The sequence below is a fragment of the Phascolarctos cinereus genome, unplaced genomic scaffold (assembly GCF_003287225.1).
Source record: "Phascolarctos cinereus isolate Bilbo 61053 unplaced genomic scaffold, phaCin_HiC Scaffold_9;HRSCAF=440, whole genome shotgun sequence".
Lineage (NCBI taxonomy): Eukaryota > Metazoa > Chordata > Mammalia > Diprotodontia > Phascolarctidae > Phascolarctos > Phascolarctos cinereus.
In genome coordinates this window covers 202,906,859-202,933,065 of record NW_027556402.1, presented here as the reverse complement: position 1 = coordinate 202,933,065, position 26,207 = coordinate 202,906,859, and the positions used below count along the sequence as shown (strand labels likewise).

The following is a 26,207-nucleotide window of genomic DNA, read 5'->3' as shown; positions in this document are numbered from 1 at the left end:
ATACCGGGGAGCGGTGCTCCTGCTTGGTGGTAAGGGTAAAAACCAAGTTTAGCCCCTTTTTGTCGAGGGCTTTTGTCAAGCCTTTAATCCGCAGTTTGACTTAACTCGCTAACACCCCCTTGAAAATGGGGATAGATTCCAAGGACCCTCTTCTTTCCCCACCAACTCCCCAGTATAACCAATGCCCTAGAACCAAGAAGGGGGGGCATGACTACCCTAAGGACTCCAGAAGCCCAGACAGGAAAACGAGGTTGTCTTGAGTGAAAACCCTGAATTTAATGGGAAGTTGGGGAGGCCCATTCCCTCCCTTCACACGCCCCACCCATCCGGCCTGTGTGTGGGGGGGGGCCTGCCCCCTGGCCTCCGTCCTGCAGCCCTGGCTTGCTCCATCTCCTTTGGGCTCAGTCAGTCTCCTGGGCCCGTCTCTCTTTGTATCTCCTGCAGGATGGGGAGGAGGGTGGTTGGGAAATGTGGGATGTGCACTGCCTACTGTGTGATTTTTCTCCCTTCCTCTTGCTCCCCCCAAGCTCCCCAGGCTCCTTCCAACCTCACCTTCGGGCATATTCATACAGTGCCTGCTTCCTCTCCTGCAGGCTCTCCTGACGGGCCCAGGAAGACTTGGCAAACAGAGCGGCAGGCTGAGGGGTCACAGGGTCAGAGCTGGGGGACTAGGGGTCACAGGGTTGAGATGTTATCCAGTATTTATTAAACACCTAACTTACATAAGATACTGGGGTAGAATTGAAAAAGATCCAATCTTGGGAAGTTCCCCATGCCCCACACTCCAGCCTAAGACTCCCCCCACCCCCACCCCACTTCCTGGGTCTCACCTTGGAGACAGAAGTTGTGGGAAAGGGCCCAGAAGGTGGAAGGGTTTGGGACCCCTCAGCAATATCCTCAGGCACAAAGGCTACAGCTCCCTCCAGCAGATTAGTGATAGTTGTGTCTACACAGCCAGTTCGGGCTGGAGAAGAAAGGAGAATGGGGGTTTCTCTCCTCACCTATTCTCAGGTTTCTTCCCCATCCCACATTTCTTCCTTCTGATTCTCTAGGTGATCTTTCTTAAACCCGGACTCAGTGTCCCCGGAGTTCTGTCCCCATCCCATAACCCAGGTCTCTCCGGAATTATCTTTCCCTTTTCCCATACCCAGATCTCTCTGGATGATGCCAATTGGGACATGGGGTAAAACCTCTTTGACTCTTTGGGAAAGAGCTGACAGCTGCAGCTGCCAGTCAGGGGAGGGGCCAGGTGTTGAAGGGGGAGAAGGCCGAGCTGCAAGAAAGAAATGGGAGATGTGATGAGGGGTGACCATATTCAGAGACAACCTGAAGGAAAATGACATACCTGACTGGGGAAGAGGTCTGGTGTGTCGCTGCCGCTTCATGTGCTCTGCTTTATCTGCAGGTGTGAGTCGAGTTCCTCTCTGGCCCAGCTCCCTGGCCACCAACTGCGGATGATTGGAAGGTGAGGCCAAGGGTCACAGCCCATCAGACCCCACAACACACTCACCTCCCCAATCACCATTACCTGCTGGACACGAAGGGCAAATGCCTCACTCCCTTCCCCTGGCTGTTGATGGGCAGGACGAAGCCATCTGCACAAGAGAAGTTAGGGCAAGTTTCATAGAAGCCAAAAGCTTTTGCCTCTTCCACAACCCATATCCCCTTGGGTTTGGAGTAGGAGACTGTGTATGGGAAGAAGTGTTAGCTAAGTCAGAATTTATGGGGTGACCTCTCCCTCCCCCCCAGAAACTAAGAACAGTTAGTACCTTACTTGATACACCGTGAAAGGGACGAAAAGTGACCACATCAGCTCCGAGACCCAGGAGGCATCGGACACTGTCTGAAGGGAGGAAACAAAAGGTTGAGAACTAAGCCAGGGCCAACCAAGGAGACTCCCTTGCCCCCAACCCAAAAAACCAAGCTCAAACTTTCCCTGTCCATACACTCACCACAGAGACCAAGGGCCTCTGGACCCGAAGGGCAAGTGGTTGAACTATATCCTGGATAGAAAATGGCCAGGAACTGCAGAAAGGGACAAAGATCATAGGATCAGAGTTAGTCGTGAAGGGTGGGTCACCAGAAGTCATATCTGAGACATAAGAAACTGAACAAAACACTAAACAGAACAAAACCATGAGAAAGGTGGGAAACACTAAGATGGAAAAAAGATATACTTCAGCTGCAGGGGGAAGGTTGGGGAGTATTTGTAAGAAGGAAAGGAGATAGGAGGGAATGGAAAGTCCCTACAATCTCTGGCATCTTCTAAGTAACCTCAATATAAGTTTATTAGTTTAAGGGCCTGTTGTCTGGTTTAGCTATTCTTGTCCTTCTTAACCATTTACCTAAATCGCAAGAGCCCCTCCCGGCCATTGGTCGCCTCCTCTTCAGGGAACAGCAACAAGGGGGCAGGTGGGTTTCCTCTCGAAGAACAGAATCTTTTCAGCGACTCCACCAACTCCCCGCTGCCATCCAGCTCCACAAAGCCCCGAGACCAGCACACGAAGCCAGGAGGGCTGTTGATAAGAGGCTAGGAGGGGGAACAAGGGAGTGGCACCAGAAATAGGGGGAAGGGGTGGAGAGGAAGAAAGAGGCTGGTTGGGCTCCGAGCGTCCCTGGGAGGGGAGGAAGCTCGTCGGGAAGGGCAGGGGGACCCCCGAGGGGCCAGGCCAGTGGGGTTAGGCTCCCTACCCCCCTGGACACACTCACGGTGCTACAGCTGGTGAGGAGGTTGACCATGTTGTGGTCAAAGGGTGTCACATGATTGGAAATAAAGACCCTGACGCTGGGATCGCGGAGCCGGGGAGCCTCCTGTCGGACCACAAAACCCAGCACCGCACACATGGCCCGGACCACGAACCTGGGAGGCACGAGACGTTGTGTGAGGCCCTGCCAAAGGGAGGGCCGCCCCTGTCCCTGCCCCCAGATCGCGCTAGTACCTGCGGAGGACGCTGTCTGGCAACGCGCAGCTGACGAGGAACACATGAAGCCCGAGGAAGAGGCGGAGCACCAGGAGGCAGAGCCCGACAGGCGCGTAGAGGAGCAGGGCGAGCAGCAGGAAGCCGTCACTGGGGAGCCTGGGCCCCGCGGGGCAGGGGAGGAGGGAAGGCAGCGGCCGTCAGAGGCCCGCGGGCCTGGGCCGGACTGGAGGCCGGGAAGGGGCCGGGGCTCGGGGCAGGGAGGGGGCTGCAGGCAGGGAGGGCCGGGGCGGCTTTCTCACCGGTGTGAATCAAAGAGCCGCTCCGGGCCCGGGGCCGGCGAAGGCTCCATCGCCGCCGCCGCCGCCGTCACCGCCTCAGGGCCGCCCAGACCCCGTCGCCATGATAGTCCCCGGCCGGCCGCGCGGGCTCCTGGGAAGGCGAGGGCCTGGCCTTTGGGCGCCAGCCCTCTGGGCTGGAGGGCCCAGAACTCCCAACACACCCCGCGCGTGGCGCGCCGCACCGCACAGGACTGTGGGTCTCGGAACGTAGGAAGTTGACTGGGGACTACGCCTCCCGGCATGCACCGCAGGCCCCCGCCCACCCCAGCTGGAGAACTACAGCTCCCGAGGTGCGTCGGGATCGTAACTCCCGGTCGGTCCTCGTTGGCCCAGTCAGCTCTCAGGGCACTGCCTCTAGGGTAGGGCCCGGGCCGGCGGGGAGCCATGGCGGCGGCGGCGCTGCTGAGGAGGGCGGGCCGGGCTCACACCTTGAGCTTGGGCGGGCTCCGGAGCCTCGCCGGGCGGCCCCTGCCCTTGGCCGAGGCCGAGACGCCCGGGACAACCGAGCCCGCGGAGCCCCGAGCCCGCCGGTGGGCGGCGGCCGCGCTGGGCGCGGGGACGGCGGCGCTGCTGCTGCTGTGGGGCTCTGGGGGCCGCAGGCGACGGCCGGGCTTGGGCCTCACGCCCCCAGCTGTCCTGGCCGCTGTCCCCACGCCTCCGCCCTCCTCCCCGCGGCGGCTCTACAACTTCATCGCAGACGTGGTGGAGAAGACTGCGCCCGCCGTGGTCTACATCGAGATTCTGGGCCGGTAACTGGGCAGGCTGGGGGGGGCGGGGGAAGCGCTGACCTCCGATCTTTCATCCTGGGGGGGGCCCTCCAGCTGTGGGCACTGAGGGGGCGGGAACCCCTGCCCCCTTCTGTCTCCTTAGACTTGGTGGGGAGGGGCCACGACTGGGGTAGGGGGCGTTGGAAAGGGACAAAATGACCTCCCCACCCCTCGCTGACCTTCACCCCTTAGGCAGTCCCGCCATACCCTCACCTGACCCCCATTTCTGCCCTTTTTCTCTCTTTTCCAGCCCACCCACACCGTGTTCTTCACTCTCTTTTCCCCAGACACCCCTTCTCTGGTCGAGAGGTCCCCATCTCCAATGGCTCGGGCTTCATCGTGGCCTCTGACGGCCTCATCGTCACCAATGCCCACGTTGTGGCTGACCGGCGGCGGGTCCGTGTGCGACTGCTCAGTGGGGAGACCTACGAGGCCACTGTTACCGCTGTGGACCCTGTGGCTGACATTGCCACACTCAGGATCCCAACCAAGGTTGGGGGGGTGGGCATTGGACCAGCCCAGTCCTACTCCAACAGCCCCTCAACCCCCGAGTCGAGCCGATACACTGACCCAACTCCCTGGGAGCTCATCTGCTCCCTCAGCAATTCCTCCTGCTTCCCAGGACTCCCTCCCCACGCTGCCCTTGGGCCGCTCTGCTGAAGTTCGCCAGGGTGAATTTGTTGTTGCCATGGGAAGTCCTTTCGCCCTTCAGAACACCATCACCTCTGGCATTGTTAGTTCAGCCCAGCGTCGAGCCCGGGACCTCGGCCTGCCTCAGCCCAACGCTGAGTATATCCAGACCGACGCTGCTATTGATGTACGCAGGGGATGGAGATAGGACAGGGGTGTGAAGGCAGATTGGGCCAAGAACGTGATTGTGTAGAGGAAGGCGGGAAGACACGTAGTCTTTGTGGTGTGTGGGGGGTTGGATAGTTTGGATATAGAGTTTGAAGAAAGAATTTACATCCCAGTCTCATTCTTTTACTATCCCCTTCCTCTTTTTTTCCCTTGTAGTTTGGAAACTCTGGGGGCCCTCTGGTTAATTTGGTAAGTGTGCTATTAAGTCAGCTCTCGGGGCACCACCTCTAGAGTAGGGCTATTCATCTTTATTTTCCCCAGGACCCATTTGGGGGTGGGGAAAGTGTTTGAAACAAGGGTCCTTGATCAGATTTTGGGGCTGCCCTATTTCCCTACCTATCTGTGTCTCCCCCTCACCCCTGGCTGAATTGTGCTGGGGTGGGGGCTATGTCCCTGCAGGATGGAGAAGTGATTGGGGTGAACACAATGAAGGTCACAGCTGGGATCTCTTTTGCCATCCCCTCTGATCGCTTGCGGGATTTTCTGCAGCGAGGGGAGAAGAAGAGTAAGTAGGGAAGAGGAGACAGTCATGGGATGATGTTGGGAGTAAAGGAAGAGCAGTGCCTGAGTGAGGAGGGATAGTTGGGGGATGCTGGGGTGACCAAGAAGGGAGGACACAACGCTGAGAGGCTGACAGGGCTTCTTGGTTTTCTTTCCGTACCAGGTTCCTGGTTTGGGAGCAATGAGTTGAAACGTCGATACATTGGGGTGATGATGCTAACACTAACACCTAGGTATGACCTTTGGGAGGAATGGGGTAGGAGTGGTGAGAGTGACTGCCAGGTTGAGAATCATAAGTCACTGTTTCTTGTTTAACCTTCAGCCACCAAACAGTGAAAGAGTTCCCTAGCCTCTCCCCTGTTTCCCTTTTACTTCCATCGCAAATCACCTTATTTCAGCTCTTTGTCACCTACCTGTCCTGTACCAGGATCCTTGTATTTCCCTTCTAATTCATCTCTTTGTCTCTAGTTCATTCCTTAATTTATCCAGGTATAATCATATCAAAGCAACATTTTGCACAAGTCACCCTCTGTGCTTCTGATTCTAGGGGCTCCCCACTGACTGGAATGAAGTACAGACTTTCTCAGCCTGGCATTCGGGGCTCTGTCTGGCCCCAGCTTACCATTCCTGCTATACTCTGTTCTCTTAAGACTCTGGCAAGATAAGCTTAGTAATTTTTGCACCTTTAGTTACATTTCTACATCCAAAATGCACTACCCTTTTTTCTCTGTCTTCTTCTTTTTTTTTTTTTTTGCTTTTAGGCAATTGGGGTTAAGTGACTTGCCCAGGGTCACACAGCTAGTAAGTGTCAAGTGTTTGGTCTGAGGCTGGAATTGAACTCAGGTCCTCCTGACTTCAGGGCCGGTGCTCTATCCACTGTGCCGCCTAGCTGCCCCCTTCTATCTGTCTTCTGAAGTCCAGCTTAAGTCCCACCTTCTGCTCTATGAAGCCTTGAGTGAATATCATTGTCTTCAGTGATTCCTCTCTGTTCTGAGCTTCTCTGTCTGCTGTTGTCTATGCTTTTCATTTGGTAAAGGACTTACCGAAATTGCCTTTTTACCCCTAGAATTTCACTTAGGGGGCATACGTTGAGAATGTGGTCAGTATATTTGGCTGAAGGAGGGGGTGGTGACCAGGTAAGGCTAACCATGCCTTATGTCCCCATCAGCATCTTGGCCGAGCTGCAGCTTCGGGAGCCGAGTTTCCCTGATGTCCAGCATGGTGTCCTGATCCACAAAGTCATTCTGGGCTCCCCTGCACACCGGTGAGGGGGGAAGGTTGTGTCTCAGTGGGTAGAAGGAAGTTGTGGAAGCTTGCAAGAGGGAGGGCAGGGCCATGGTTCCCCTCTTTGATTCTTTCCTTCTTCAGGGCTGGTCTGCGGCCAGGGGACATAATTCTGTCCATTGGGAATCAGGCAGTGAAATCAGCAGAAGACGTATATGAGGCTGTTCGTACACAACCCAAGCTGGCCATGCAGGTCCGAAGAGGGTTGGATACACTGACCCTGTTTGTGACTCCAGAGGTCACTGAGTGACCAGATGGACAGAAGGGCCTAAGTCCTTACATAATCTTGTTTACTCCAAATGGAAGGAGAAGGGGAGGGTATGGCCCTTGCCCTGTCTCCATACCCTTTTTCCATGAGGCTGGAATAGCTTGGGAGGGGGGTCAAGGTGGGGAATGAGCCAGGGGAGGGCAGGCCCTCCCCCTTATATACCCCAAAGAAACAGGAGAAATGTTTTATATAAAATAAAATAAAAATAAAATAAAATTTTAACTAGTGACATGTTGTAGCCGAGAGTGAGGGGAGTAGGATGGATTCCTCCCCAAAATCAAAAGACTGGAGGTATTGACCATGTCCCCAGGACATCGCTGTGCATGGCAGGGAGCTGCTCTCTCTGCTCCAGTCCAGTGGTGGAAGCATGGGGAATCCTCCTTCCCAGTCCATGCGCCAGACTGTTTGGCTGAAGCCAAAGTCTGGCTCCAGTAGTGCCCTGAGGGTGGGGAGGTCCAGGGAGCCAGGTAGCAGACAGATCAGGAGCCTTAGACAATTTGGTTGTTGGCCTGGCCGGGGTAGCGTTCAAATCTCCTGTTGGCCTCTTCACTGAAAGCATCGCCTGGAAAGGAAATAGCAGTGGAGCTGGATCAGGCCCTGGCCCCAGTAGGAGGCCTGAGCTTGAGGGTACGTGGGAGGGGAACAGGAAGGTAGAGTGGGATGGGGGTGGGAGAGAGGGCTTTGCCACCCCGCTCAGCCCAGCCCTGCTACCAATGTGACAGTTGTGCACCCAGATGCGGTGTCCATCATATTTGCAGTTACATTTCATCGCGTTGTTGGTGAAGTCACTCTCCGCCACTTCGTAGTTGGGGTTAATGACCACCTAATGTGGAGAAGAATTAGGGATCTGAGTTCCCTTTGGGTGTACCCAGCCCTAGAGAGCCCAGATATTCCCCCACTTTGTCCCCCTCACCTGCAGGATATAGTTTCCTGGTTTCACATCTGTGATGTCAATCCACTGGCAGTCAATGTCATGCCGGTAAAGATCCCAGCAGCCCACGGTGATGCCCTGTTCCCCAAAGTTGGCACACTCATACCGCTTGGAGACGTCTGGGGGGGATGGGGAGTTCAGAGGATGGAGCAGCCCCAGGAGGCATCAGCTGCCACAACTCCCAGGCATAGGCAGGGAGTCTGAGACCCAAGGTAGGGAAGTTTCCTCAGACCTTTGAGGTGTGGCTAGATTCTGGTGGTGGATGGGGAGCCCCTTTTCAGGCTTTTACTCACCCTCTTGACATTCAGTGTCCTCCAGACAGAAACTGGCCTTGTGACCCTCCGCCACCTTGGTGCCATTGGGTGTCAGGATGTCATAGTGAGTAAAGATGTCCATGCTGTGGTAGTGCCTGTGGGGTGGATTAACAGGGGCCTACAGGCCTGCACCCGCCATCACTGTGAAGGCCTTTGAGGCCCTCTCCCATAGAGTGTACAGTTCCTCCTCTCTCCCCCACTGACTCTCATCTTCTCCCTCTCATTAGCCAAGACCCCTTTCCCTCACCCATGGCATTCATGCCACACCCAGGAGTGTCGCCCAGCCTTGGGCCTGAAGTCTGCTCTGCCAAGGTTATGAATCTGGGAGGAGAAACGGAGTAATCGCCGGTGGCCATAGGGCCAGTTGGCTGCCCGGGCAGAGCGAGCCAGACAGTTTTCCTCTGCCGCACAGTATAACATGTGTAGTGGTCGGTCCTCAATGTAAGCAGTCTCCTGCACCAGTGCTGAGTGAAGTATCAAGTCTGATGCAGCTGGGAAGGTGGGAGGAGGAAGGAGGTCACAGGTTACAAGGGCAGGTGATTTTTGTGAGTTTGAAGAGTAGGGGGAGGGGCAGCTAGGTGGCACAGTGGATAGAGCACGGAAGTCAGAAGGACCTGAGTTCAAATCCGGCCTCAGACCAAACACTTGACACTTATTAGCTGTGTGACCCTGGGCAAGTCACTTAACCTCAACTGCCTAAAAAAAAAAAAAAGAGTAGGGGGCCTCCTCTCCCAGTCTGCATAGGGATTGGATGAGACTTTCCCCTGGCCACAGGTCCCCATTCCCTGCCCCAAAGAGGTGTCATACCGGGCCAGGGGCCCCCCTCCCCTGGCCCACTCCCCCCTCACTCTCAGAACAGATGACACCAGCAGCAAAGCGTGTGCCTGTCCTCTTGCAAGCGATATGGGTGCCATGGTGGGCACACTCTCCTAGGGACAGCTCAGAGCCTGTACAGCGAACTCCACTCAGTACCAAATCAGTGACATTCCCCGAGTCCCAGTACCATGTCTCCTGGAAACATGGACGTGTGGACACATGAGAGCCCAGGAAACATGGGGAAAAAACCCTTATTTTCCCCCTTTTCCTCTGTACCAACCTGAAGGCCATGGTTGGCATAGCCCAGACCAAGTTGCCGACAGGCCACCATGGCTTCCAGTGTTCCCCAGTCATCTCCACAGATAAGGCCCCAGCGAGGGGAGCCAGGCCCCCCTACCTGCACCTCCACTCGTCCTTCATAACGGCTGCGGCCCCCACTTAGCCGGATCTGCAGGGAGCAAAGGGAAGGCTGAATGAGGTGTCACGAGCTCAAGAGGATAGTAGAGATGAGTTGGGAGGGATGGTTAGAGGTTGAGACAGTCAGAGAGGGAAGGATGCAGGAAAAGAGGCAATGAGGAGAGCACAGGGCACTGAAGATAAGCCTTTGGCCAGGCCTCAGAGAACAAAGCTGACCATGGTCTCAACCCCGGTGTAAGGCAGGTTGCAGCGGACAGCGGCATCCTGGGCATGGGAACAGTCCTCAGCAGTGATGTTCTTGTAGGGGCAGCTCCAAAGGGAAGCTTCCCGACCTGAGCAGCGCACCTCACTCAGATGGATGGGACCCATACCTGGGGTCAGGGGATAGAGGACAGGGGGCTATAGATAACATGTCCCCACTTCCACAATGACTGCCCAATAACTTTTCCCAGTGCCCCCTGGTACTCCCTCCACCCTATATGGATTATTGCTCTCTGCCTTTAGCTCACCCTGTCCCATTCGGGCACCGCTCAGGGCTTCACGGGCACTCCCAAAGCCCAATTCCCGGCACAGAACACTGGCTGACAGGAGGTCCCACTTGTGGTCACAGACTGTGCCCCACTCACCGCCCTTCAAGACCTCTACCCGGCCCTCACCCAGCCGAGCTCCGCCTTTCAGACGAAGCCGAGGCTGAAGAGAGAGACATAGAGATGGGGGAAGAGTATTAACAGGGCTAGGGAGGTAGACGCACAGCTTGGGGCAAGGGGTGGAGGGTTTCGGGTGAATACAAGCCCTAGGGAATTGCTATCTCTATCCTAGAGGGTCAGGTTCAGAGAAAGGTATTATCAGGGTCCCACTGGTTCCTTGAGGAGGGGTGGGCTGGGTTGGTTAGGAAGTGGGCATGGGGGACCTCCCTCTGTTTGGGTCACACACACCTCTCCCCGAGGTTGTGTTGATGATTGCTTCTTTCTCTGGCCACTGGGTATGGCATAAAGAGAGCCTGGCACACAGCTCACCACGGCGGGTGCCCCACCTGGGCACCGGGCAGTGTCATTGCCACGATAGAATTCCAGGGGGCAGAGGGAGAGGTGAGCCTCAGTGCCCACACATATCACTCCATGCAGGCCAAAGGAGTGACGTTGGCGCTGGGCCAGCAGCCTGGGGACAGGGGAAGGAGGAGGATGGGTCCCCAAAATGTAGCCTCCTCATCCTCAACCCTCCTCCCCATCTCCCTGGTCTCATTCCCCTCTCCCAACATTTCCTACAACCTCCCACCCCTTTCTCTGAGAGAGAAAAAAACCAAGGAGTCTCAGGAGATGCAAGAGACAATGGATGTTTCAAAAAAGGGAGGGATTTGGGGTAAGGAGATGGAGAGAGCCTTCTGGACATAGGGAGGCAAGATAGCTCATGTGACCTTGACCCTACCTCCATCAGCCCCCCCTGCTGCTGGCTCAGAATATGACGAAGGCCAGTGAGCAGAAAGAGCCATGGGCTGGGACCAAGGGGCCCAACGGGGCTGGGGTGGCCAGGAGGTAATGTATGCCTTCATAAATGCTCCTGCATGCATGCTGGGGCAGAAATAAGCGATGGAGGAGTAGATAGTGACGGCATAGTAAGTAGAAAGAGCATAGGGCTTGAAATCAGGAAAGACCCAGGTTTGAATCCTGCCCTTGACACTTGATAGCTGTGTGACCAGGAACGAGCTACCTATAACCTCTCTGATCCTGTTTCCTTTTACAAAATAGGAATAGTACTTCTCTCACAGAATCAATTGAAATAATGAATGTAAAACACATTTAAGCCATGAAATACAATATAAATGTCAGCTGTTAAAGAAGTAGCTATGGTACAGGAGAAAGAGAGCTTTACCTGGGAATCAGGAGAAACTTGGATTGAAATTCTGCCAATTTGTGAGTTGGAGCAAGAGACTTAACCTCCCCAGGCTTGTTTCCTTATCCATTAAAAAGGGCAATAATTATATCTATGATACTTACCTCATGGGGTTTTTGAAGGATCAAATAAGATCATAAAGCATTTTGCATACCTTATGGCATTACATAAATATCAGTGAGTATTATATTTGTTTTTGTTATGAAATGTACTAGGTCATGGTGGGAAGATAGGAACTAGAGAGGCTGTTCCAGGGCTGAGTGGGAAGACAGGCCAGGACACCTGGACTTGGGAAGGAGAGACAGGATACTAGGAGTTGGGAAGGATCGGGATGAGTTAATATTGGAGAGACTGTCCAGGCAGCGGATGGGTTGGGGGTGGGGGTGGGGAGAGGTCTTGAGAAGGTCGGAGAAGAGTGAGGGTGATAGGATGTGCCTGGAATGGTGACATGCAATGGCATCTCAGGAGGGGTCACTCCATGTATCTTGAATAAAAACAGTACGAGAAAGATCCCATAAAATGGCCAAGCAGGCAAATGGGCTTTGGTTGAGGGAGGCCAAGGACAGCCCTGGGACCTTATTCATTGGAAGCCCGTAAGCATCAAAAGATTGTGCAGACAAGAGAAATGTGTCTGCTTCCTAGAACAACAGGTCCCAGCACCAGAAAGGAAGGAGCCAAGAAGGACCTGGTGCTAAGATGGCAGGATCATGAGTGGGAAAACCAGGAAAAATGTCCTCCATCCTGTAGTTACTGAATATTAACTAGGACAGGATTGGGACCACCAGAAAACACTACCTATGAAGATGGATATGAGTGTAAGTGCAAGTGTGGGCAAAAAAAAGTGTGTGTGTGTGTGTGTGTGTGTGTGTGTGTGTGTGTGTGTGTGTGTGTGTATGTGAATAGCTCATATGAGAAGTCCAGAATAAAGTGTACCAAAACCCCAAAGGACCAGGCAATGTCAGGGGTCATAGAAGTGGAAATGGTCTTATCCCAGAGCAGAGAGAGAAGTCCTTTTGAGGAGGCGCAGAATGGGGTCCACTGAGGGCAACGCAGACACCAAAGAGAAACCCCGAAAAGCAGAGCTTAAAGAGGCAGTCCCAAGTTCTTCAAACCATGAGAGTGAGACGCTGATGAGATGCCCAAAAGATTACTTTGTGATCCCTGGCCCAAGATGTGGGTAGTGGGGAGATGGGAAAAGAAGAGGGTAATGAATTCTCCCCTCTGGCTTCACTGGCCAAGCAGAGAGATTCTCCCACCCAAACTGTCTTCTGAAGCCACTGGGCTGGAGGTGTTTGTTCTGGGGGCAGATAGGGCAGGGTGCAGGGTGGTACAGAGGAATAAACTCCGGGCTGGCATTCAGACCTATCAAGTCTCCCCTCTGATCTCAGGCAAATTGCTTCCTTGCTCTGAGGCTCAGTTTCCTCATCTGTAAAATGGGGATCACCATCTCTGTTATACCAGCCACTACTCAGAATTGTGGCAAGAATCAGTGAGATAACATGAATAATGCTTGGTGTATAAATGGGAGTGGTACTGTTATTTTTGGCCTAAGAAGACAGGTGTTGTTCCCTCAGAGTTCTGAAGTAACTTGAAGGGAAAAGAGAGGACGGAATCATATAGACTGTTGTTATAAATGCCACTGTGCTAGAAAGCTAAGTGACTGCCACTTTGGTATCCTGAATTTCACCTCCATACCAGGCAAGCTGAAGGAATATATAATAAAGGATGGAATCAGTGGTGACTTGGGCAAACATCACCAGGGTGGGTGGATGGGTCCAAATGAAGCAGCATCTGACTGGACTTATCAGATCCCCTAGTCCCTAAGGCCCTCCCCCTTTCCCCTGGCTCCCAACAAGTCAGGTCCCTATGGTCCCCTCTCGAACTAGTGGGCTCTCAGTCCCTATGTCTCCTTTTCACCATCAGGTTCTTTATTTACCTCTTTTTGGGCCCCTGGCCTGCACGGGGTTTGTGTTTGGCTTTAAGCTTGGTGACTGGCCTGGAAAAAGGAGACAGGCATGGAGGAAGGCAGAGGACAAGTGGAAGGGGGTCAGGAAGGGTTAGGGGCCATCAGACTCCTTGTCTTTTCTGTTCTGTTCCCCAGAAAGAGACAGAGGGCAGGGCAAGGGAAGGGATGAGGAAGGAAAGGAAGGATGGGGAGATGCAGAGTCAGGTGGTTGGGGCACAATGTCCACACTGACCCCTCCATGGCCACACTGAGCAGGGGTCCAGGGGCCCATGCTGCCCCACTGGAGATACCTGATCAGAGCAGGGAAGATGAGGGCAGCAAGGAACGGTTGGTCCAATTTAGGCAGAGCCATGGGAAAGAAGTGAAGGAAAAGGGCTGAAAAGAGGGAAGGGTAGAGGGGAGTGAGTGTGAATCGAGGCTGGCGGGGGAGGGGCTGGAGTAAAGGGCTCAAGGCTAGGGCTGTCGAGGGAGGAAGAAGGGAGAGCTTCTTCCACATGTCCCCACATTTGACCCTGCTTGGCCACACCCCGATTCACTGCCCTGGGATCTGGAAAGGACAGTGTCCTTCCAGTTCCTGGAGCCACAGGGAGGATCAGGAGGCCCCTGGGTTCAACCAGAGGTCAACCCCCTCCTACCCTGTTACCTGCTACGAGACCCACGGCGTTGGGCAGAGGCTTTGGCTGCCCGTTTCCTCAACCGTCTGTGAGGACAAGAGAACACTGGAGTTAAGGACAAGCCTGTGGTCTGGAACCGGGCTAGAGGGCCAGTAGAGGTCAGGAATGAGAGACACTTTTCCCCAATGGCTTAGAGGGACTTCTCATCTCCTGCCCTACTGTCTTTGGTTACCAGAAGCTAAAAGATCATTTTCCTTTTCAACCCCCCAACCAGTTAAGATGTCAGAGACAAGACCCTTATAGCTCAAGGTTGGATCTGAATGCTTGGGATCAGTGCGAAGGGAAGGAGATAGATGTATGTGCGGAAACATGTGAAGACTCAGGACGGGATCACTGCCTTAAGACGAAGGGCTGTAAGGCAGGATGGGAACTCAGAATCTTGTCAGCCAAAAGCAGAAGTATAGAGGGTAGGGGTGGTAGGTAGTGTCTGGACCAAGAATCTTGTAACCACTCAGGCCATGACCATGGTGGAAATGGGGTGGGGTGTCAAGCCCAGGAATTCAGAAGTTGGCCACGGAGGGAACCACGTGGTTCCATAGCCAGGCTGATGGAGCTGGGAAGGCCAAACCTGGTCAGGCCTGCCTAAGCAGATCTTCTAATCCAGCTGACCTCTTTTCTCGGCCTGCAGCCAGTCCTAAGGCTCATCGCCAAGAAGGAAAACCAAAAGCACAGAGCTGTGTTGAGGCTGAGGCCAGGCAGAGCCAGAACACTCGAGGGGATGGAAGCAGTAACAGGCAAGGCCCTAAACAGTCCAACCACCCTTTCCCTAGCCTCCGCTTGGATCAGCTCCCAATGAGCCAGGTCTAAGAGTTTACTTCCTTTTTCACTGGCCTGAGCTCAATATGTCTTAAACCTGATCCCCAACCGGCCCCACCTCCCACTTTTCCTCTCCATAAAGTGACACTGCCATCTTCTACTTCAGAATTCTGAATGCTGTCTGGCTTTCTATCCTCAACCTCCAATCAATCGCCATGATTAGTCCTTCCACGTTATCTCCTGAATCCATCCCATGCCCTATTGTAACAGCTTCCTAACTGGTCTCTCTAACACCAGCTTCTCTTTCACAAACTACCTGGATAATGCACAGATCTGACCCATGTCACAGCCTTTAAAAAAAACTTTCAGTAATTCCCTGTCACCAATAGAAACTCCTTGGGCTGGTATTTAAGGCCCTCCAGTAATCTGATTCCTACCTTTCTAGCTGTGTCTCATGTTACTGTCACGCACTTTCTCTGCTGGTCAGAGTGGGCAAATCACTGTCCCCTGTGAGTAGCAAATCACTGCCCACCTTCTCTGCTTTTGCACAGACGTCCACTTCTCTGCCTGGAATGTCCTCTTCACTTCTGCAGCTTGGCATCCCTAGCTTCCTTGCAGAGGCAGCATGGCAGCCACCTTCTACAGGAGACTTACCCTGACTTCTCCTGGCTGCTGGGACATTAGCTCTCAATGCTCTTTCACTCTTGAAATTGCTCAGTATTACATTATGTACACTTTGTGTCTACTTATTTATATACATGTATCCTACCTAGTAGAATGAAGGCTTTGCGAGGGCAAGAACTGACTGTCTTTATCTGTATATCCCCAGCACCTAGCACTTAATCATTCGTTGAACTGATTTGAGTAGAATTCATGACTCTCCTCCATACTGGACTATTTGCTCTTCCCAATGCTCATATTATTTTCTTCTGTTTCTGTAACAATGTTCCCCCAACCCCCACCCCTATGATGCATAGGATGAATTAATTCAGCAGCCAACTTTCTGCCTGTTGAAGTCCATTCCTTCTCCCAAAGTGGAGGAGGGGCCACCACCTACTCTGTGAAGTTTTCCTTTGATCTCTCAGCTGACAGCAATCTCTTTAGTCATTGGCTTCTTTTACTTACTTGGTATGTTATGACTTAAAACCCTCTGTATTAGACTACAAGCTCCTGGAAGTCCGGGACTGTATTATTTTTAATCTTGGCTTGGTTGATAGTAAGTACTTAGTACTTAAGTACATTGTAAGTAAGTAAGGCTAGGATTTAGTCACTAAGCTTCAGCTATCTCCATTCATTAACCACTAAGCTTCAGTTGCCCCCATTCATTAACTGTCCTTAAGGACTTGGACCAAGACTCCTTTTGGCCAGTTTGCCTTTGGCGGCTGTTCCTTCCCTGGACCTTCTGCATATAGGGAAGAGCAGAGGCCACAGCTGCACCAGGGTTTTGAGGGGAACTATCTGTGGTGATTCTTAGTTCCTTTCCCTAGGCTACCACAAAGAGCTGGGAATCCTTGCACCCTATCCTATAAGCATGCTTTGGGAAGTTTTCCCCTGAATATATTACCATAAAATTGCTTAGAATGCAGAGTCCAAGGGGAGGTGCTGGGGAGAGTTCCCTGCCTCATTCCTTCTTGAAGAATTGCTGTGTGGGGCGGCTAGGTGGCGCAGTGGATAGAGCACCGGCCCTGGATTCAGGAGGACCTGAGCTCAAATCCGGCCTCAGACACATAACACTTACTAGCTGTGTGACCCTGGGCAAGTCACTTAACCCCACTGCCCAGCCAAAAAAAAAAAAAGAATTGCTGTGGCCTCCAGTGGGGTCTGATTAGAAAGACTACTGGCATTGGTGCTGGGGTACTTCAGTTTGTATACTGTTTCTGTCACCACCTATGTGACCCATTTCCCTCTCCAGGCCTCAGTTTCCTCAACAATAAAATGAGAGGGCTGAATTATCGGATGTTTCTAAGGTTCCTTCCAGCTCTAAATGTGTGATTACTTTGAGAATCTCAGAGTTGGAAGGAGCCTCAGAAATCACCCTTATCCAACTCATGCTCCAGCAGGAACTCCCTCTACAGCACCCCCAAGTGTGAGGCTCAGTTCCTCCTTACTTTGCCCCCTTTCCCATGGCCCATTGCAGACACTTTCTGAGTGTTAGAAGCTTTTCCTCCATATTGAGCTCACATCTGCCTTTTTGGGCAATTGTTATTATAAATGTCAAATAAGACATGTCTAGCTTGGAATGCTGTGAATACTTTCTTTTCCAATGAAATATTTCTTTATCATTCTTCATTTACAATTTTTATGGCACTATATCTTCTCTATTATTAAAATATTTCCTGGAGTCCGAAAGTGATTTAGTTCTTTTCATATTTCAGTCTTAGTCCTGACTGTCATCAAATTATCTGTGACCTTGGAAGAGGTCCTTCCATCTCTCTGGGCCTTGGTTTCCCTCTGTTGAGTGGAAGGCTGAATTACAAGGTCTCCTATATTGCAGCACTTAACATCTCATTGTTTTATGTGTTTTTGAATTAGATGTCCCATAGGCATGATCAAAACTGAACTCATTATCTTTCCTCTAAAAACTCCCTTCTTCCTAATTACTCCCTTTCTTTCCAGGGTACCACCATCCTCCCAGTCACCCAGTATCTGGTCTAGATGTCAACCTCAACTCCTCTTTCTCATCTTTCATATACAATGAGTTGCCAAGCTGTCTGCCTGCATTCCCTTCTTCCCTCTGACACTGCCACGGCACTCTGGGACAGGTCTTCAAAGCCCAATGTCTGGACAATTACAAGAGTCTTCTCATCCATTCCCCTGCCTCATCTTTCCTGTTGCAGTTTACTCTTTATTCAGCTGCCAAAGTGATCTTCCTAACTCACAGGTCTGACTATGTCACCATAACACCCTCTCCCCTCCACATCCCCTTCTATAAATCAGACTGATTCCCAGTTACTTCTAGGATCAAATATAAAATCTTTTGTTTGGCTTTTCATGTTCTCCATAACCTGGCCCCTTCCTAACTTTCTAATCTTACAATCTAGAAAGAGTACTGGCTTTGGTTCTGGGGTGCTTCAGTTTGTGTGCTGCTTCTGCCACCACTTATGTGACCCATTTCCTATCATGCATGTACTCTGTTGGCCTCCTTCCTGTTCTGCAAACACACACTCCAGCTCCTGATTCCAGGCATTTTCATTGGCTGTTTCCAAAGCCTGCAACCTTCTCCCTCCTCCTCTTCCTGGCTTCCTGGACTTCTTTCTAGTCTCAGCTAAAGTCTTATCACCAATTCATCCTGTCTTTATCTTGTTTACACATGTTGTCTCCCCTATGAGACTGTGAGCTCTTTGAGATCAGGGAATGGGGCATCTGGGTGGTGCTTTGGATAGAGCACTGGCCCTGCAGTCAGGAGGACCTGAGTTCAAATAAGACCTCTGATACTTATTGCCTGTGTGACCCTGGGCAAGTCACTTAACCCTATTGCCTTGCCAAAATGAGAGAGAGAGAGAGAGAGAGAGAGAGAGAGAGAGAGAGAGAGAGAGAGAGAGAGAGAGAGAGGAGAGAAAGATCTTCAGCCTTAGCAGTGTCTTGCGCTTAGTAGGTGCTTGTTGCCTGGACTTGAATCTAGTGGCTGAAGAAATGGGTTCAAATCCTGGCTTTGCCACTTTGGACTTTGGGTATAAGGTTTCTTCTAGTTCTAAATCTATGAAATGATATTCGACAGGCATTGTGCAAAGCCCTGGGAGAAACTGACAAATAGTCCCTACCCATCAGAGAGAGTAATAACATTCCACAGTGAACAAATGCCCCTTCTTCTGGGAAGCCTCTCCTGATCTCGCCCCTTCTGCTCTTCTTAGAGAGCATCAGAAAAGAACCCTGGGGCAAAGCAGTCAGATGAATCTGCCTAGCGCTTGATGACATCACTAACATTCTGGTTGGAAAGGCTGAGAACAACCCCAGGAGGGAGCCCCGCCCCATTACAGCAAAACCCGCCCACTTCAAAAGGCCCCGCCCCTCCAGGGTACGCTTCTCTTTCCAGATCCCACCCCATTCCAGACCACCCATACAGGTTCCCTCCACCACTACGGATCCTTCCGGCTTCTTTCTTCGCTCAGATCCCAGGGCTCTCTCATAGCTCAGACCCTTCCCACCCGGACTGTGTCACGGTCAAGACCCCATAATCTTCACCCCTTTGCTCTTCAGACTTATACCTCAAACCCTTCAAATTCAGAGCTCTTGGCACCTGGCAGTACAGACCCACCTCATCATACTTCCTCCTCACCCCTTTGGGCCCCTGCCACCCCCCTTATACTGCAAAACTAAGAATTTCTCATTCCGCAAATCCCAGACCCTCTCACACCCCAAACCCTGTTCATTCAGACCTTGAACTTCGTGCCAAAGTGACTTGGCTTTGATTTGCTTTGACTTTTACACCTATCAAAGCCCAGACACTCTCCTAATTTTGACCCCTTCCGACCCTTAAATTCAGATCTCAACATATCTGAGACCTCAGCCCCGTTCCCACTTCATGGGTCAGACCCCTCCTTACCTCACATCTCTCTCACTCCTCACATTTGGGATGCCCTTTCCCCCATCCCTTGGCCCAGCCTGGCTCTCTCACCTGTAGAAGGCAGCATTCACCCTCCGCTCGCTGGGGAAGCCCAGCATTCCGCAGATCACTCGGCTGTTATGGGCACTCCATCCGTGGTCACACACCTGGGCCCACCCCCCAGGGAGCCGTACCTCCACCAGCCCCTCCGTGACAGGCAGGGGCCGCCGGCCCCCACCCACAACTGACTTCAGACGAATCTCTTCCACCTGCAGGTGCTGCTCCTCCACCTGGGGATGGGATGGGACAGGTCTGGGTAAGCCCTTAATCATACAAACACATCTTGGGGTCTCAAAGGATCACAGGTCCCAGGGAAACTGTTCATTCCTATCCTCTTATTTACCTGAAGACCTTCGGATTGAGAATTGGAAGGGGCCTTAGAGACCATTTTCTAACCCCTTCATTTTATAGATGAGGAAACTGAGGTCTCCAGCTAGGCTGGGATTTATTTAGATTGGGTAACTCTCCAGCCCCATATCTCCTCCTGGAGGAATCTGACCCAAAAATCCTTTCTCACATAATAACTAAAATTTCTATAGAAAATCTAACTCCCTCCTGAAGAAAAACAGGAAGAAAAGAAAAAAAGTCAAAGCAAGAAAGTATAAAGATTATTAGCTCCATTTTATAGATGAAGTGACTGTGGCCCAGAGAAAGAGCAGTGGCAGGTGATTGGATCTGCAACTGGAAGTGATCTTGGGGGAGGAGGGGGAAACTGAGGTTCAGAGAGGTTAAATGACTTGTTATATACAAAGGAAGCAGCAAAGCCCAGATTTGAAGCTGGCGTTCAGGCTCCCAAACCTGATCTTTCTACTAAATCAGGCTCCTTCCCTATGATATTATATATTAACTGCCCCAGCTAGGTGGTACAGTGGAGACAGTGCCAGCCCTGGAGTCAGGAAGACTCATCTTCCTGAGTTGAAAGTCAGCTGGGTGACCCTAGGCAAGTCATTTAACCTTGTTTGCCTCAGTTTCCTCATCTGTAAAATGAGCTGGAGAAGGAAATGGCAAACCACTCCAGTATGTTTGCCAAGAAAACCCCAAATGGGGTCATGAAGAATTGGACATAATCAAAAATGACTGAACAATATCTGCCCTATGACCCCCATATCTTCCCCAGTCCCCAAATCCCAATGCTTGTATATGTATATATTAACAGCATTCATGTAGCACTTTGTGGTTTGCAAAATATTTTACTTTTTAAATATCATCTCATTTTGGATCTTTATAAAAATAAAGTAAAACTGAATTAAAAAAACCCCAAATAACTACTATCTCATGTTATCCTCACAAAAACCGAGGCAGTAATATTATCACTACTTTAAAGATGAGGAAAGTGAGGCAAGACAGAGGTGTAGTGACTTTCCTAGGGTCACAGGGCTAGTAAATGTCAGAGGCAAGATTTGAATTCATGTTTCCCAGGCTTGAGGTCCAGCCCCTCCCCAACTAGATGCCACATGTAGAGGTGTTTGTGCAGAAACTATGTCTTTGCCCATGTACCCACCAACCTCTATGATGTTGGAATCGGAGAAACCAGGAAGGCGCTGGTCCTTGCATATAACACCAGCATCCTCATCGTGGGTGCAATCGCTGTTGCCCCAGCCCCGAGAGGCACACTCCGTAATGCTTCGCTCCGTCCCTCTGCAGTTCAGGTTGTCCAGCCAGATTCGGCCTTGAGGAATGGGACAGAAGGGACTGAGAGGGAGTGATGAAGGTGGGGATGAGGATGTTGACAGGACATGGAAGAGCTGGGGGGGTCTTAGAAGTCTTCTATTCCACAACCCTCCCCCAACTTATTTTTACAGGTGAGGAAAGAGATGATGCTGGGGGATGGGGAGACAAGAGAGCCTTGGCAGACAGGGAGTTGCATCCTTGGCCACTAATGACTTCTTGAATTAATTAACTTAACGTTCTCCTTCTAGTTCACCCAGCCCAAGCAGACATGGGCGAGGGAAGGGGAAGAAGGAGTATGGAAGGCGTTGAAGGGACTTGGTGGGGCAGGTTCATTTTGAGACTCTGGGGAGTGAGCAGCAATCACACTGAATCACAGAATTTTAAACTTGATGGGAGATTAGAAACCACTGAGTCTAAGTATTTTGTTTTCCAGAGGGGAAAACTGAGACCCAGAGAAAGGAAGTGACTTTCTCAAAGACACACAATTATTTAGAGGAAATGCCAGAATGAGGACTCCCATCTGACCTGGTTCAAAGCTCTTTTCTAACCCGATGACAAGCAGCCCAGGAACTGGTCACCCCCTCCCAATCAGTCCCCCTCATGTAACATCTGGGCCTATCTTGACATGCTCTTTTTCCAGGCTAGAGTTAAAAATGAAAGGATCTCAGAGTTGGGAGGAACCTTAAAAGTCTGTTGTCCAAACTCCCTCTCAACATAGGAATCCATTTTATATATAGCCTCCCTGATTCTGGGGTCCCTGAGATTCTTCTTCAGGACTTTCGAATGTGTGGAAACTCACTGCCTCCTAAAGAAGCCCATTCAGGTTTTTTTGGTTTGTTTTTGTTTTTGTTTTTGTTTTTTAGCAGTTCAGGTCATTAGAAAAGTGTTATTTGAGTTTCAGTCTCCATCCCTGTAACTTCCACTCATTGTACTGGGTTATGCCCTTTGGGGGCCAAAGCAGAATGAGTCTAATCCATCTGCCCTATGATAAATACCCACAGAGGTCATACATAGGACCTCAAGGGAAAGCAGAGGTTAGAGTGACTTGCGCATGGCCATACACCTAGGAAATGTTGGAGGAGGCAAGATTCAGACCTGAGTTTTCCGGACTCCAAGTCCAATTCTGCTTTTCCGTGCAGAAAGGTCAAGGAGGAAGAGAATTGAGAAAAGGCTTCTGGATTTGGCAATTAAAAGGTCACTGGTGGTGACCCTGGAGAGACTCCCTAAGTAGTCTTAGGGAGAGAAGCCAGATTTCAAGAGTGCTGACCAAGAGGAGGTCGAGTTTAACTGATTCTTTCTAAAAGTTTTGAAGTTAAGGGAAGGAAAGAGATTAGGGCCATGCTTTGAGAGGGGTGACGTGGTCAAGGGAAAGTTGTTTGTTTTTTAAGGTTAGAGGAGACCTGAGTATTGGAAAAGGAAAGGTTATCATTTGGGGGTGATAGAGGGCAGTTGAAGATGTTCGTGTCCAGTGGCCTCTAGAACTGGAAGCAATTGGGGCTCTCAAAATAATTTTCCAACAATCAGAACTGTCTAGCTATGTAATGGGCTGCCTCATGCCACAGTGAGTTTCCTGTCCATGAGAGTGTTCAAGAAGAAGTTGCACAACCACTTGTCAAGGATTCTAGATTATTTCCATGTACTGATAAATAAACCTTCTCCTTCCCTAGGATTATAAATCTAGAATTGAGAGAAACTTCAGAGGACATCTACTCTAACTTCATTCTACAGATAGGGAAACTGAGGTCCAAGGAGGTTGTGCTTTGCCCATAAGAGGTGGAATTTGAACCCATGTCCTCTGACTCCAGAACCAATGCCTGGGTACTATATTGCTTCAATTCCCAGTTATTCTTTATTATGTATGTTTGTTTTTCCCTCTGGATGTGCTCATCAATATCTTTAAATGTGGTACCCAGAATTGGACACAATATACCATGAAAGATCTGACCAGAGCAGAGGACAAGGGTACTAATATCTCTTTCCTTGTTTTGGGCACTCAGCCTCTACTGATGCTGCCTTTAATCTCTTAAATTTTTTTGCTTGACACATAGAGCTTGCATGCAGTCCACTAAATTCCCCAGATCCTTAATTTAGGAATAGTTTATCTGCTCATGCCTCCTAGGGAAGTGCAGTTGATTCTTTGAACCCAAGCCCTACTTTACATTGATATTTATTACATTTCATGGTATTAGATGTGGCCCAATCATTTATTTTTTGGATTTGGACTTTGTCAGTATATTAATTCTTTACTCAACCTTCTCCTTCCTCCCCCTGCCTCCAACAGCTCTGATTTTGTATCATCTGCAGAATACATCTCTTTTCATGTCTTCCTGAACCTTCAGCCTCAGCTGGACTTGGTGTTGTTTCCCTGTTCCACAGCCTTCCTTGGTACCTGTTCTCACCTGTGCCTGGGCCATACTTGGCACTGTGGGCCCACCCCGTGGCTTCGGTAAATCCCAGCTCCCGGCACAGCACATGAGCCGCTTGCAGCGTGAAGTCATCATCACAGATGGTACCCCACTCGCCAGCCCGCTGTATTTCCACACGGCCCTCATAGTGCTTCCGAGGAAAACCAGCTAGGCGGAAACGGAGCTTGCTACCAGTGCTCGCTGCAGGACTTGGGGATGGAGAGGGGGCTCCCAGGCACCAGGTACATAGCATGCACAGAAGCAGTCCCCAAAGGCCCCACTGCTGGCCCCTGGCGAACTGCAGGTCAGACATGGTCTAAGAGAAACAGAAACTCAGACTTTAGTGATAGTGAGATGGTGACAGACAGACAGAGTGACAATAAGGTAAGAGAATGAGAGACATAAGCAGCTTTGATGACACACAGAGACACAGAGACACAGTGAGAGAGGGAGGGAAGGAGATACCCTGTGAACTCAACAGATGAAGAATGATAGAGATTAATTAGGGGATACAGGGTGAAAGTGATAGAAGAAAGGTAAATAGAAGTCAGTGAGATTTCTGTTGAATCTGGACAGAGAAGGAGTAATAGTGGTTAAGAGAGACTGGGAAGAAACACAACCTCTTCCGAGCATGTGCAGGAGAGGCTCAGAGAAACAGGTATGCACACAATTCACGCTATTACACACACACACACAGGAGTCCCAGACAGGCACGCGTAATCATTTTAGCTGCATGGATCACACACAGCTGCCCACACCAGAAGTCATGAGGAGGCCTCTATGTTGATAGTGACACAGGAAACAATGTCACAGATGGTGCAACTTTGACAGTCATACAGTGTGGTTCCTTGGCTACCTGTCCCAGGGGGAGCACGGAGACCCGGAGGGACCAGGGTTGAGTGAATGGGGCGGGGCAGTGGGAGCCACCGGGAGGGCTCAAGAGGGAAGGAGGGAAGGAGGAGCGAGTGTGAAGGTCCAAGCCGTTACTGAGGCAACAGAGACTAGGCCAGAGAGACAGGCCCAATCTCTGGGGGGATGGGATAGGAACAGCTGACTTTGGGGTTTGGCATCTCCATCCCCTGCAGAGGAGTCTTTGGTGGGAGCAAACTGGACCCTGCCCTATTCCCCCTCTCCCCCCCATCTCAGCTCTACCCTTCTCTTCTCTCTCCTCTCCCTTCTTTCCAGTCCTCTATGGAAACTTTGACTTTTCTGGGCCAGACTCCCAGCAGAGACTCCTGTCCTCTTTTCCCCTTTCCACCCTGGGGCCTCCTACCCTGTCTGACCCTCAGACCGCTGTCCTTATCCCCTCCTGTCACTGCCACATTCTCTACCCCCTGCCAGGCTGGTCCCCTTTCACCTTTCTGTTACCCCCAGTTCCCCTGCACTGGCCATCAAATGACCTCCTTCATGTAACTGGGGACCAGCCAATGATAGAAAGTATAAAACAGCTTCAAATGTCGGTTATCTTCACCCCCACAAACCCCCTATACCTTGTGTCCCCCATCCTATGTTCACCCCTATTTGTTTCTTCATTATCATTACCTGACCCCCCCATTTCTCACACCCTCTTTCATCTCCTATCACTGTTACTCACATACTCCTAGCTTCCCTACACCCAACTCTTTCCACTCCCATCTTCCTCACATCTTTCCTTCTAAATCCCATCCCCCACTCTCCCCCCCTCCTCCACTGCTCCCACTTCTTTCCCAGTGACCGTCATCCATCCTCCCACCCTCCTAGCCCACCTCATTCCTCATTTCCCTGCTTGTCTGTTTTGTTCCCCTCTCCCCAAGCGCCCCTACCTCTGGGCTGGAAGTTGCCTCCGAAGGAATGGGATGGGGGACGTCAGTCCTGGCCTCAGAGCCTAATCCAAGGACTTCCAAGAAAGTGCCGGGCCTTGGGAGACTGGACGCCCCTCCCTCAATCCCTCCCACCGTTTCACTCAGTCTGTCCCTCCCCCTCCCTGGCCAGCCAGGCCCCAGCCTCAGCCTCCTCCCCTCCGCCCCTGGCCGCTCGGCTCAATGAGGCTTTCTTCCCTGGCTGGCTGAGGCTAGAGGACACACGGGGGCCCGTGTTGGGCGAAGCCCCTGGCTTTGGACTTGGAGAAGGCTTCTGTTCATTTCTCGAACTTCATCCCTTTGCCCATCCCCCAAGGTCTTTGCCTTCTTCCATCACTCATCCCCTGAGGTTTCGGTAAAGGGTGTAGGCTCGCACAGACACTGAACACTGTGCGTGTGTGTGCGTGTGCGTGCGTGCGTGCGTGTGTGTGTGTGTGTGTGTGTTCAGGTGAACAAGCAGTTATAAGCACTGAACAGTTTTGTGCGTGTGGATATGGGTGTGTTCAGGTCAACAAGTATTTATAGGCACCTACTATGTGCGGCTGTGCTTCCTAGCACCTGAGCTTTGTCTGAGCCTGTTGACGTTGACACACGCTTGGGTCTAACTTGTAGACAATAGAGGGGAAGCTCTCAGAGGGCAGGGGATGTTTCATCGTCGTCTTGGGCCTGGAACGTTCAGATGCTGGCCTGGACGGGGAACTTGCCCCGAGGTAGCCTCTATTTAAGTTCAGAGAACCTGCCAGGTATCCTTCTTGCCACTTCACAGCTCGAACTCAGCTCTTCGGGACACCTGTGGTGCAGTAGCGAAAATGCCCGGGGCCTTGCACCCAGTAGGTACCTCAGGTTTGCGTGCTTGTTTTGTGGGGGCAGACCGGGAAGAGGAGGCTGAGTGTGTGTAGAGTGTGAGCGTGCGTGGGGGGAGGGTGGGTTTCCTGAGCCCTCCCACTTCTTTCCATTTCGGGCGTCGGGGCCAGCCGCAGGAATGTCGG

At 51.5% G+C, this 26,207-nt stretch overlaps 3 protein-coding genes across 5 annotated transcripts; 1 reads left to right on the top strand and 2 right to left on the bottom strand.

The window, feature by feature from the left end:
- Window positions 1-251: 251 nt before the first annotated feature.
- AUP1 (AUP1 lipid droplet regulating VLDL assembly factor) lies at window positions 252-3,645 on the bottom strand. Its single transcript, XM_021005477.2, has 12 exons — window positions 3,221-3,645; window positions 2,940-3,077; window positions 2,710-2,860; window positions 2,346-2,530; window positions 1,953-2,025; window positions 1,770-1,843; window positions 1,529-1,595; window positions 1,346-1,448; window positions 1,148-1,273; window positions 831-964; window positions 553-668; window positions 252-438 (listed from the first exon to the last, which is right to left on the bottom strand). Exons 1-12 carry the CDS (start codon window positions 3,643-3,645, stop codon window positions 402-404), a joined length of 1,629 nt encoding a protein of 542 aa, XP_020861136.1. The 3' UTR covers window positions 252-401.
- Window positions 3,644-7,159, top strand: HTRA2 (HtrA serine peptidase 2). The gene is made up of 8 exons (XM_021005481.2): window positions 3,644-4,008; window positions 4,314-4,518; window positions 4,649-4,843; window positions 5,041-5,073; window positions 5,284-5,389; window positions 5,549-5,618; window positions 6,554-6,649; window positions 6,754-7,159. Exons 1-8 carry the CDS (start codon window positions 3,644-3,646, stop codon window positions 6,917-6,919), a joined length of 1,236 nt encoding a protein of 411 aa, XP_020861140.1. The 3' UTR covers window positions 6,920-7,159.
- LOXL3 (lysyl oxidase like 3) lies at window positions 7,149-25,326 on the bottom strand. Of its 3 annotated transcripts, XM_078148254.1 has the most exons (15): window positions 25,183-25,305; window positions 23,375-23,696; window positions 20,810-20,973; window positions 19,317-19,534; window positions 13,242-13,301; window positions 10,351-10,573; window positions 9,925-10,105; window positions 9,632-9,786; window positions 9,279-9,446; window positions 9,031-9,193; window positions 8,430-8,673; window positions 8,162-8,277; window positions 7,851-7,987; window positions 7,649-7,760; window positions 7,149-7,499 (listed from the first exon to the last, which is right to left on the bottom strand). In XM_078148254.1, exons 2-15 carry the CDS (start codon window positions 23,691-23,693, stop codon window positions 7,426-7,428), a joined length of 2,334 nt encoding a protein of 777 aa, XP_078004380.1. In that variant the 5' UTR covers window positions 23,694-23,696; window positions 25,183-25,305; the 3' UTR covers window positions 7,149-7,425. The 3 variants fall into 3 exon arrangements, 2 of the variants coding, with proteins under 2 accessions (XP_078004380.1, XP_020861133.1); XM_021005474.2 differs by lacking the exon at window positions 13,242-13,301 and having other exon boundaries at window positions 25,183-25,326; XR_013483865.1 differs by lacking the exons at window positions 7,149-7,499; window positions 13,242-13,301 and having other exon boundaries at window positions 7,673-7,760; window positions 7,851-7,946; window positions 25,183-25,307.
- Window positions 25,327-26,207: the final 881 nt, after the last annotated feature.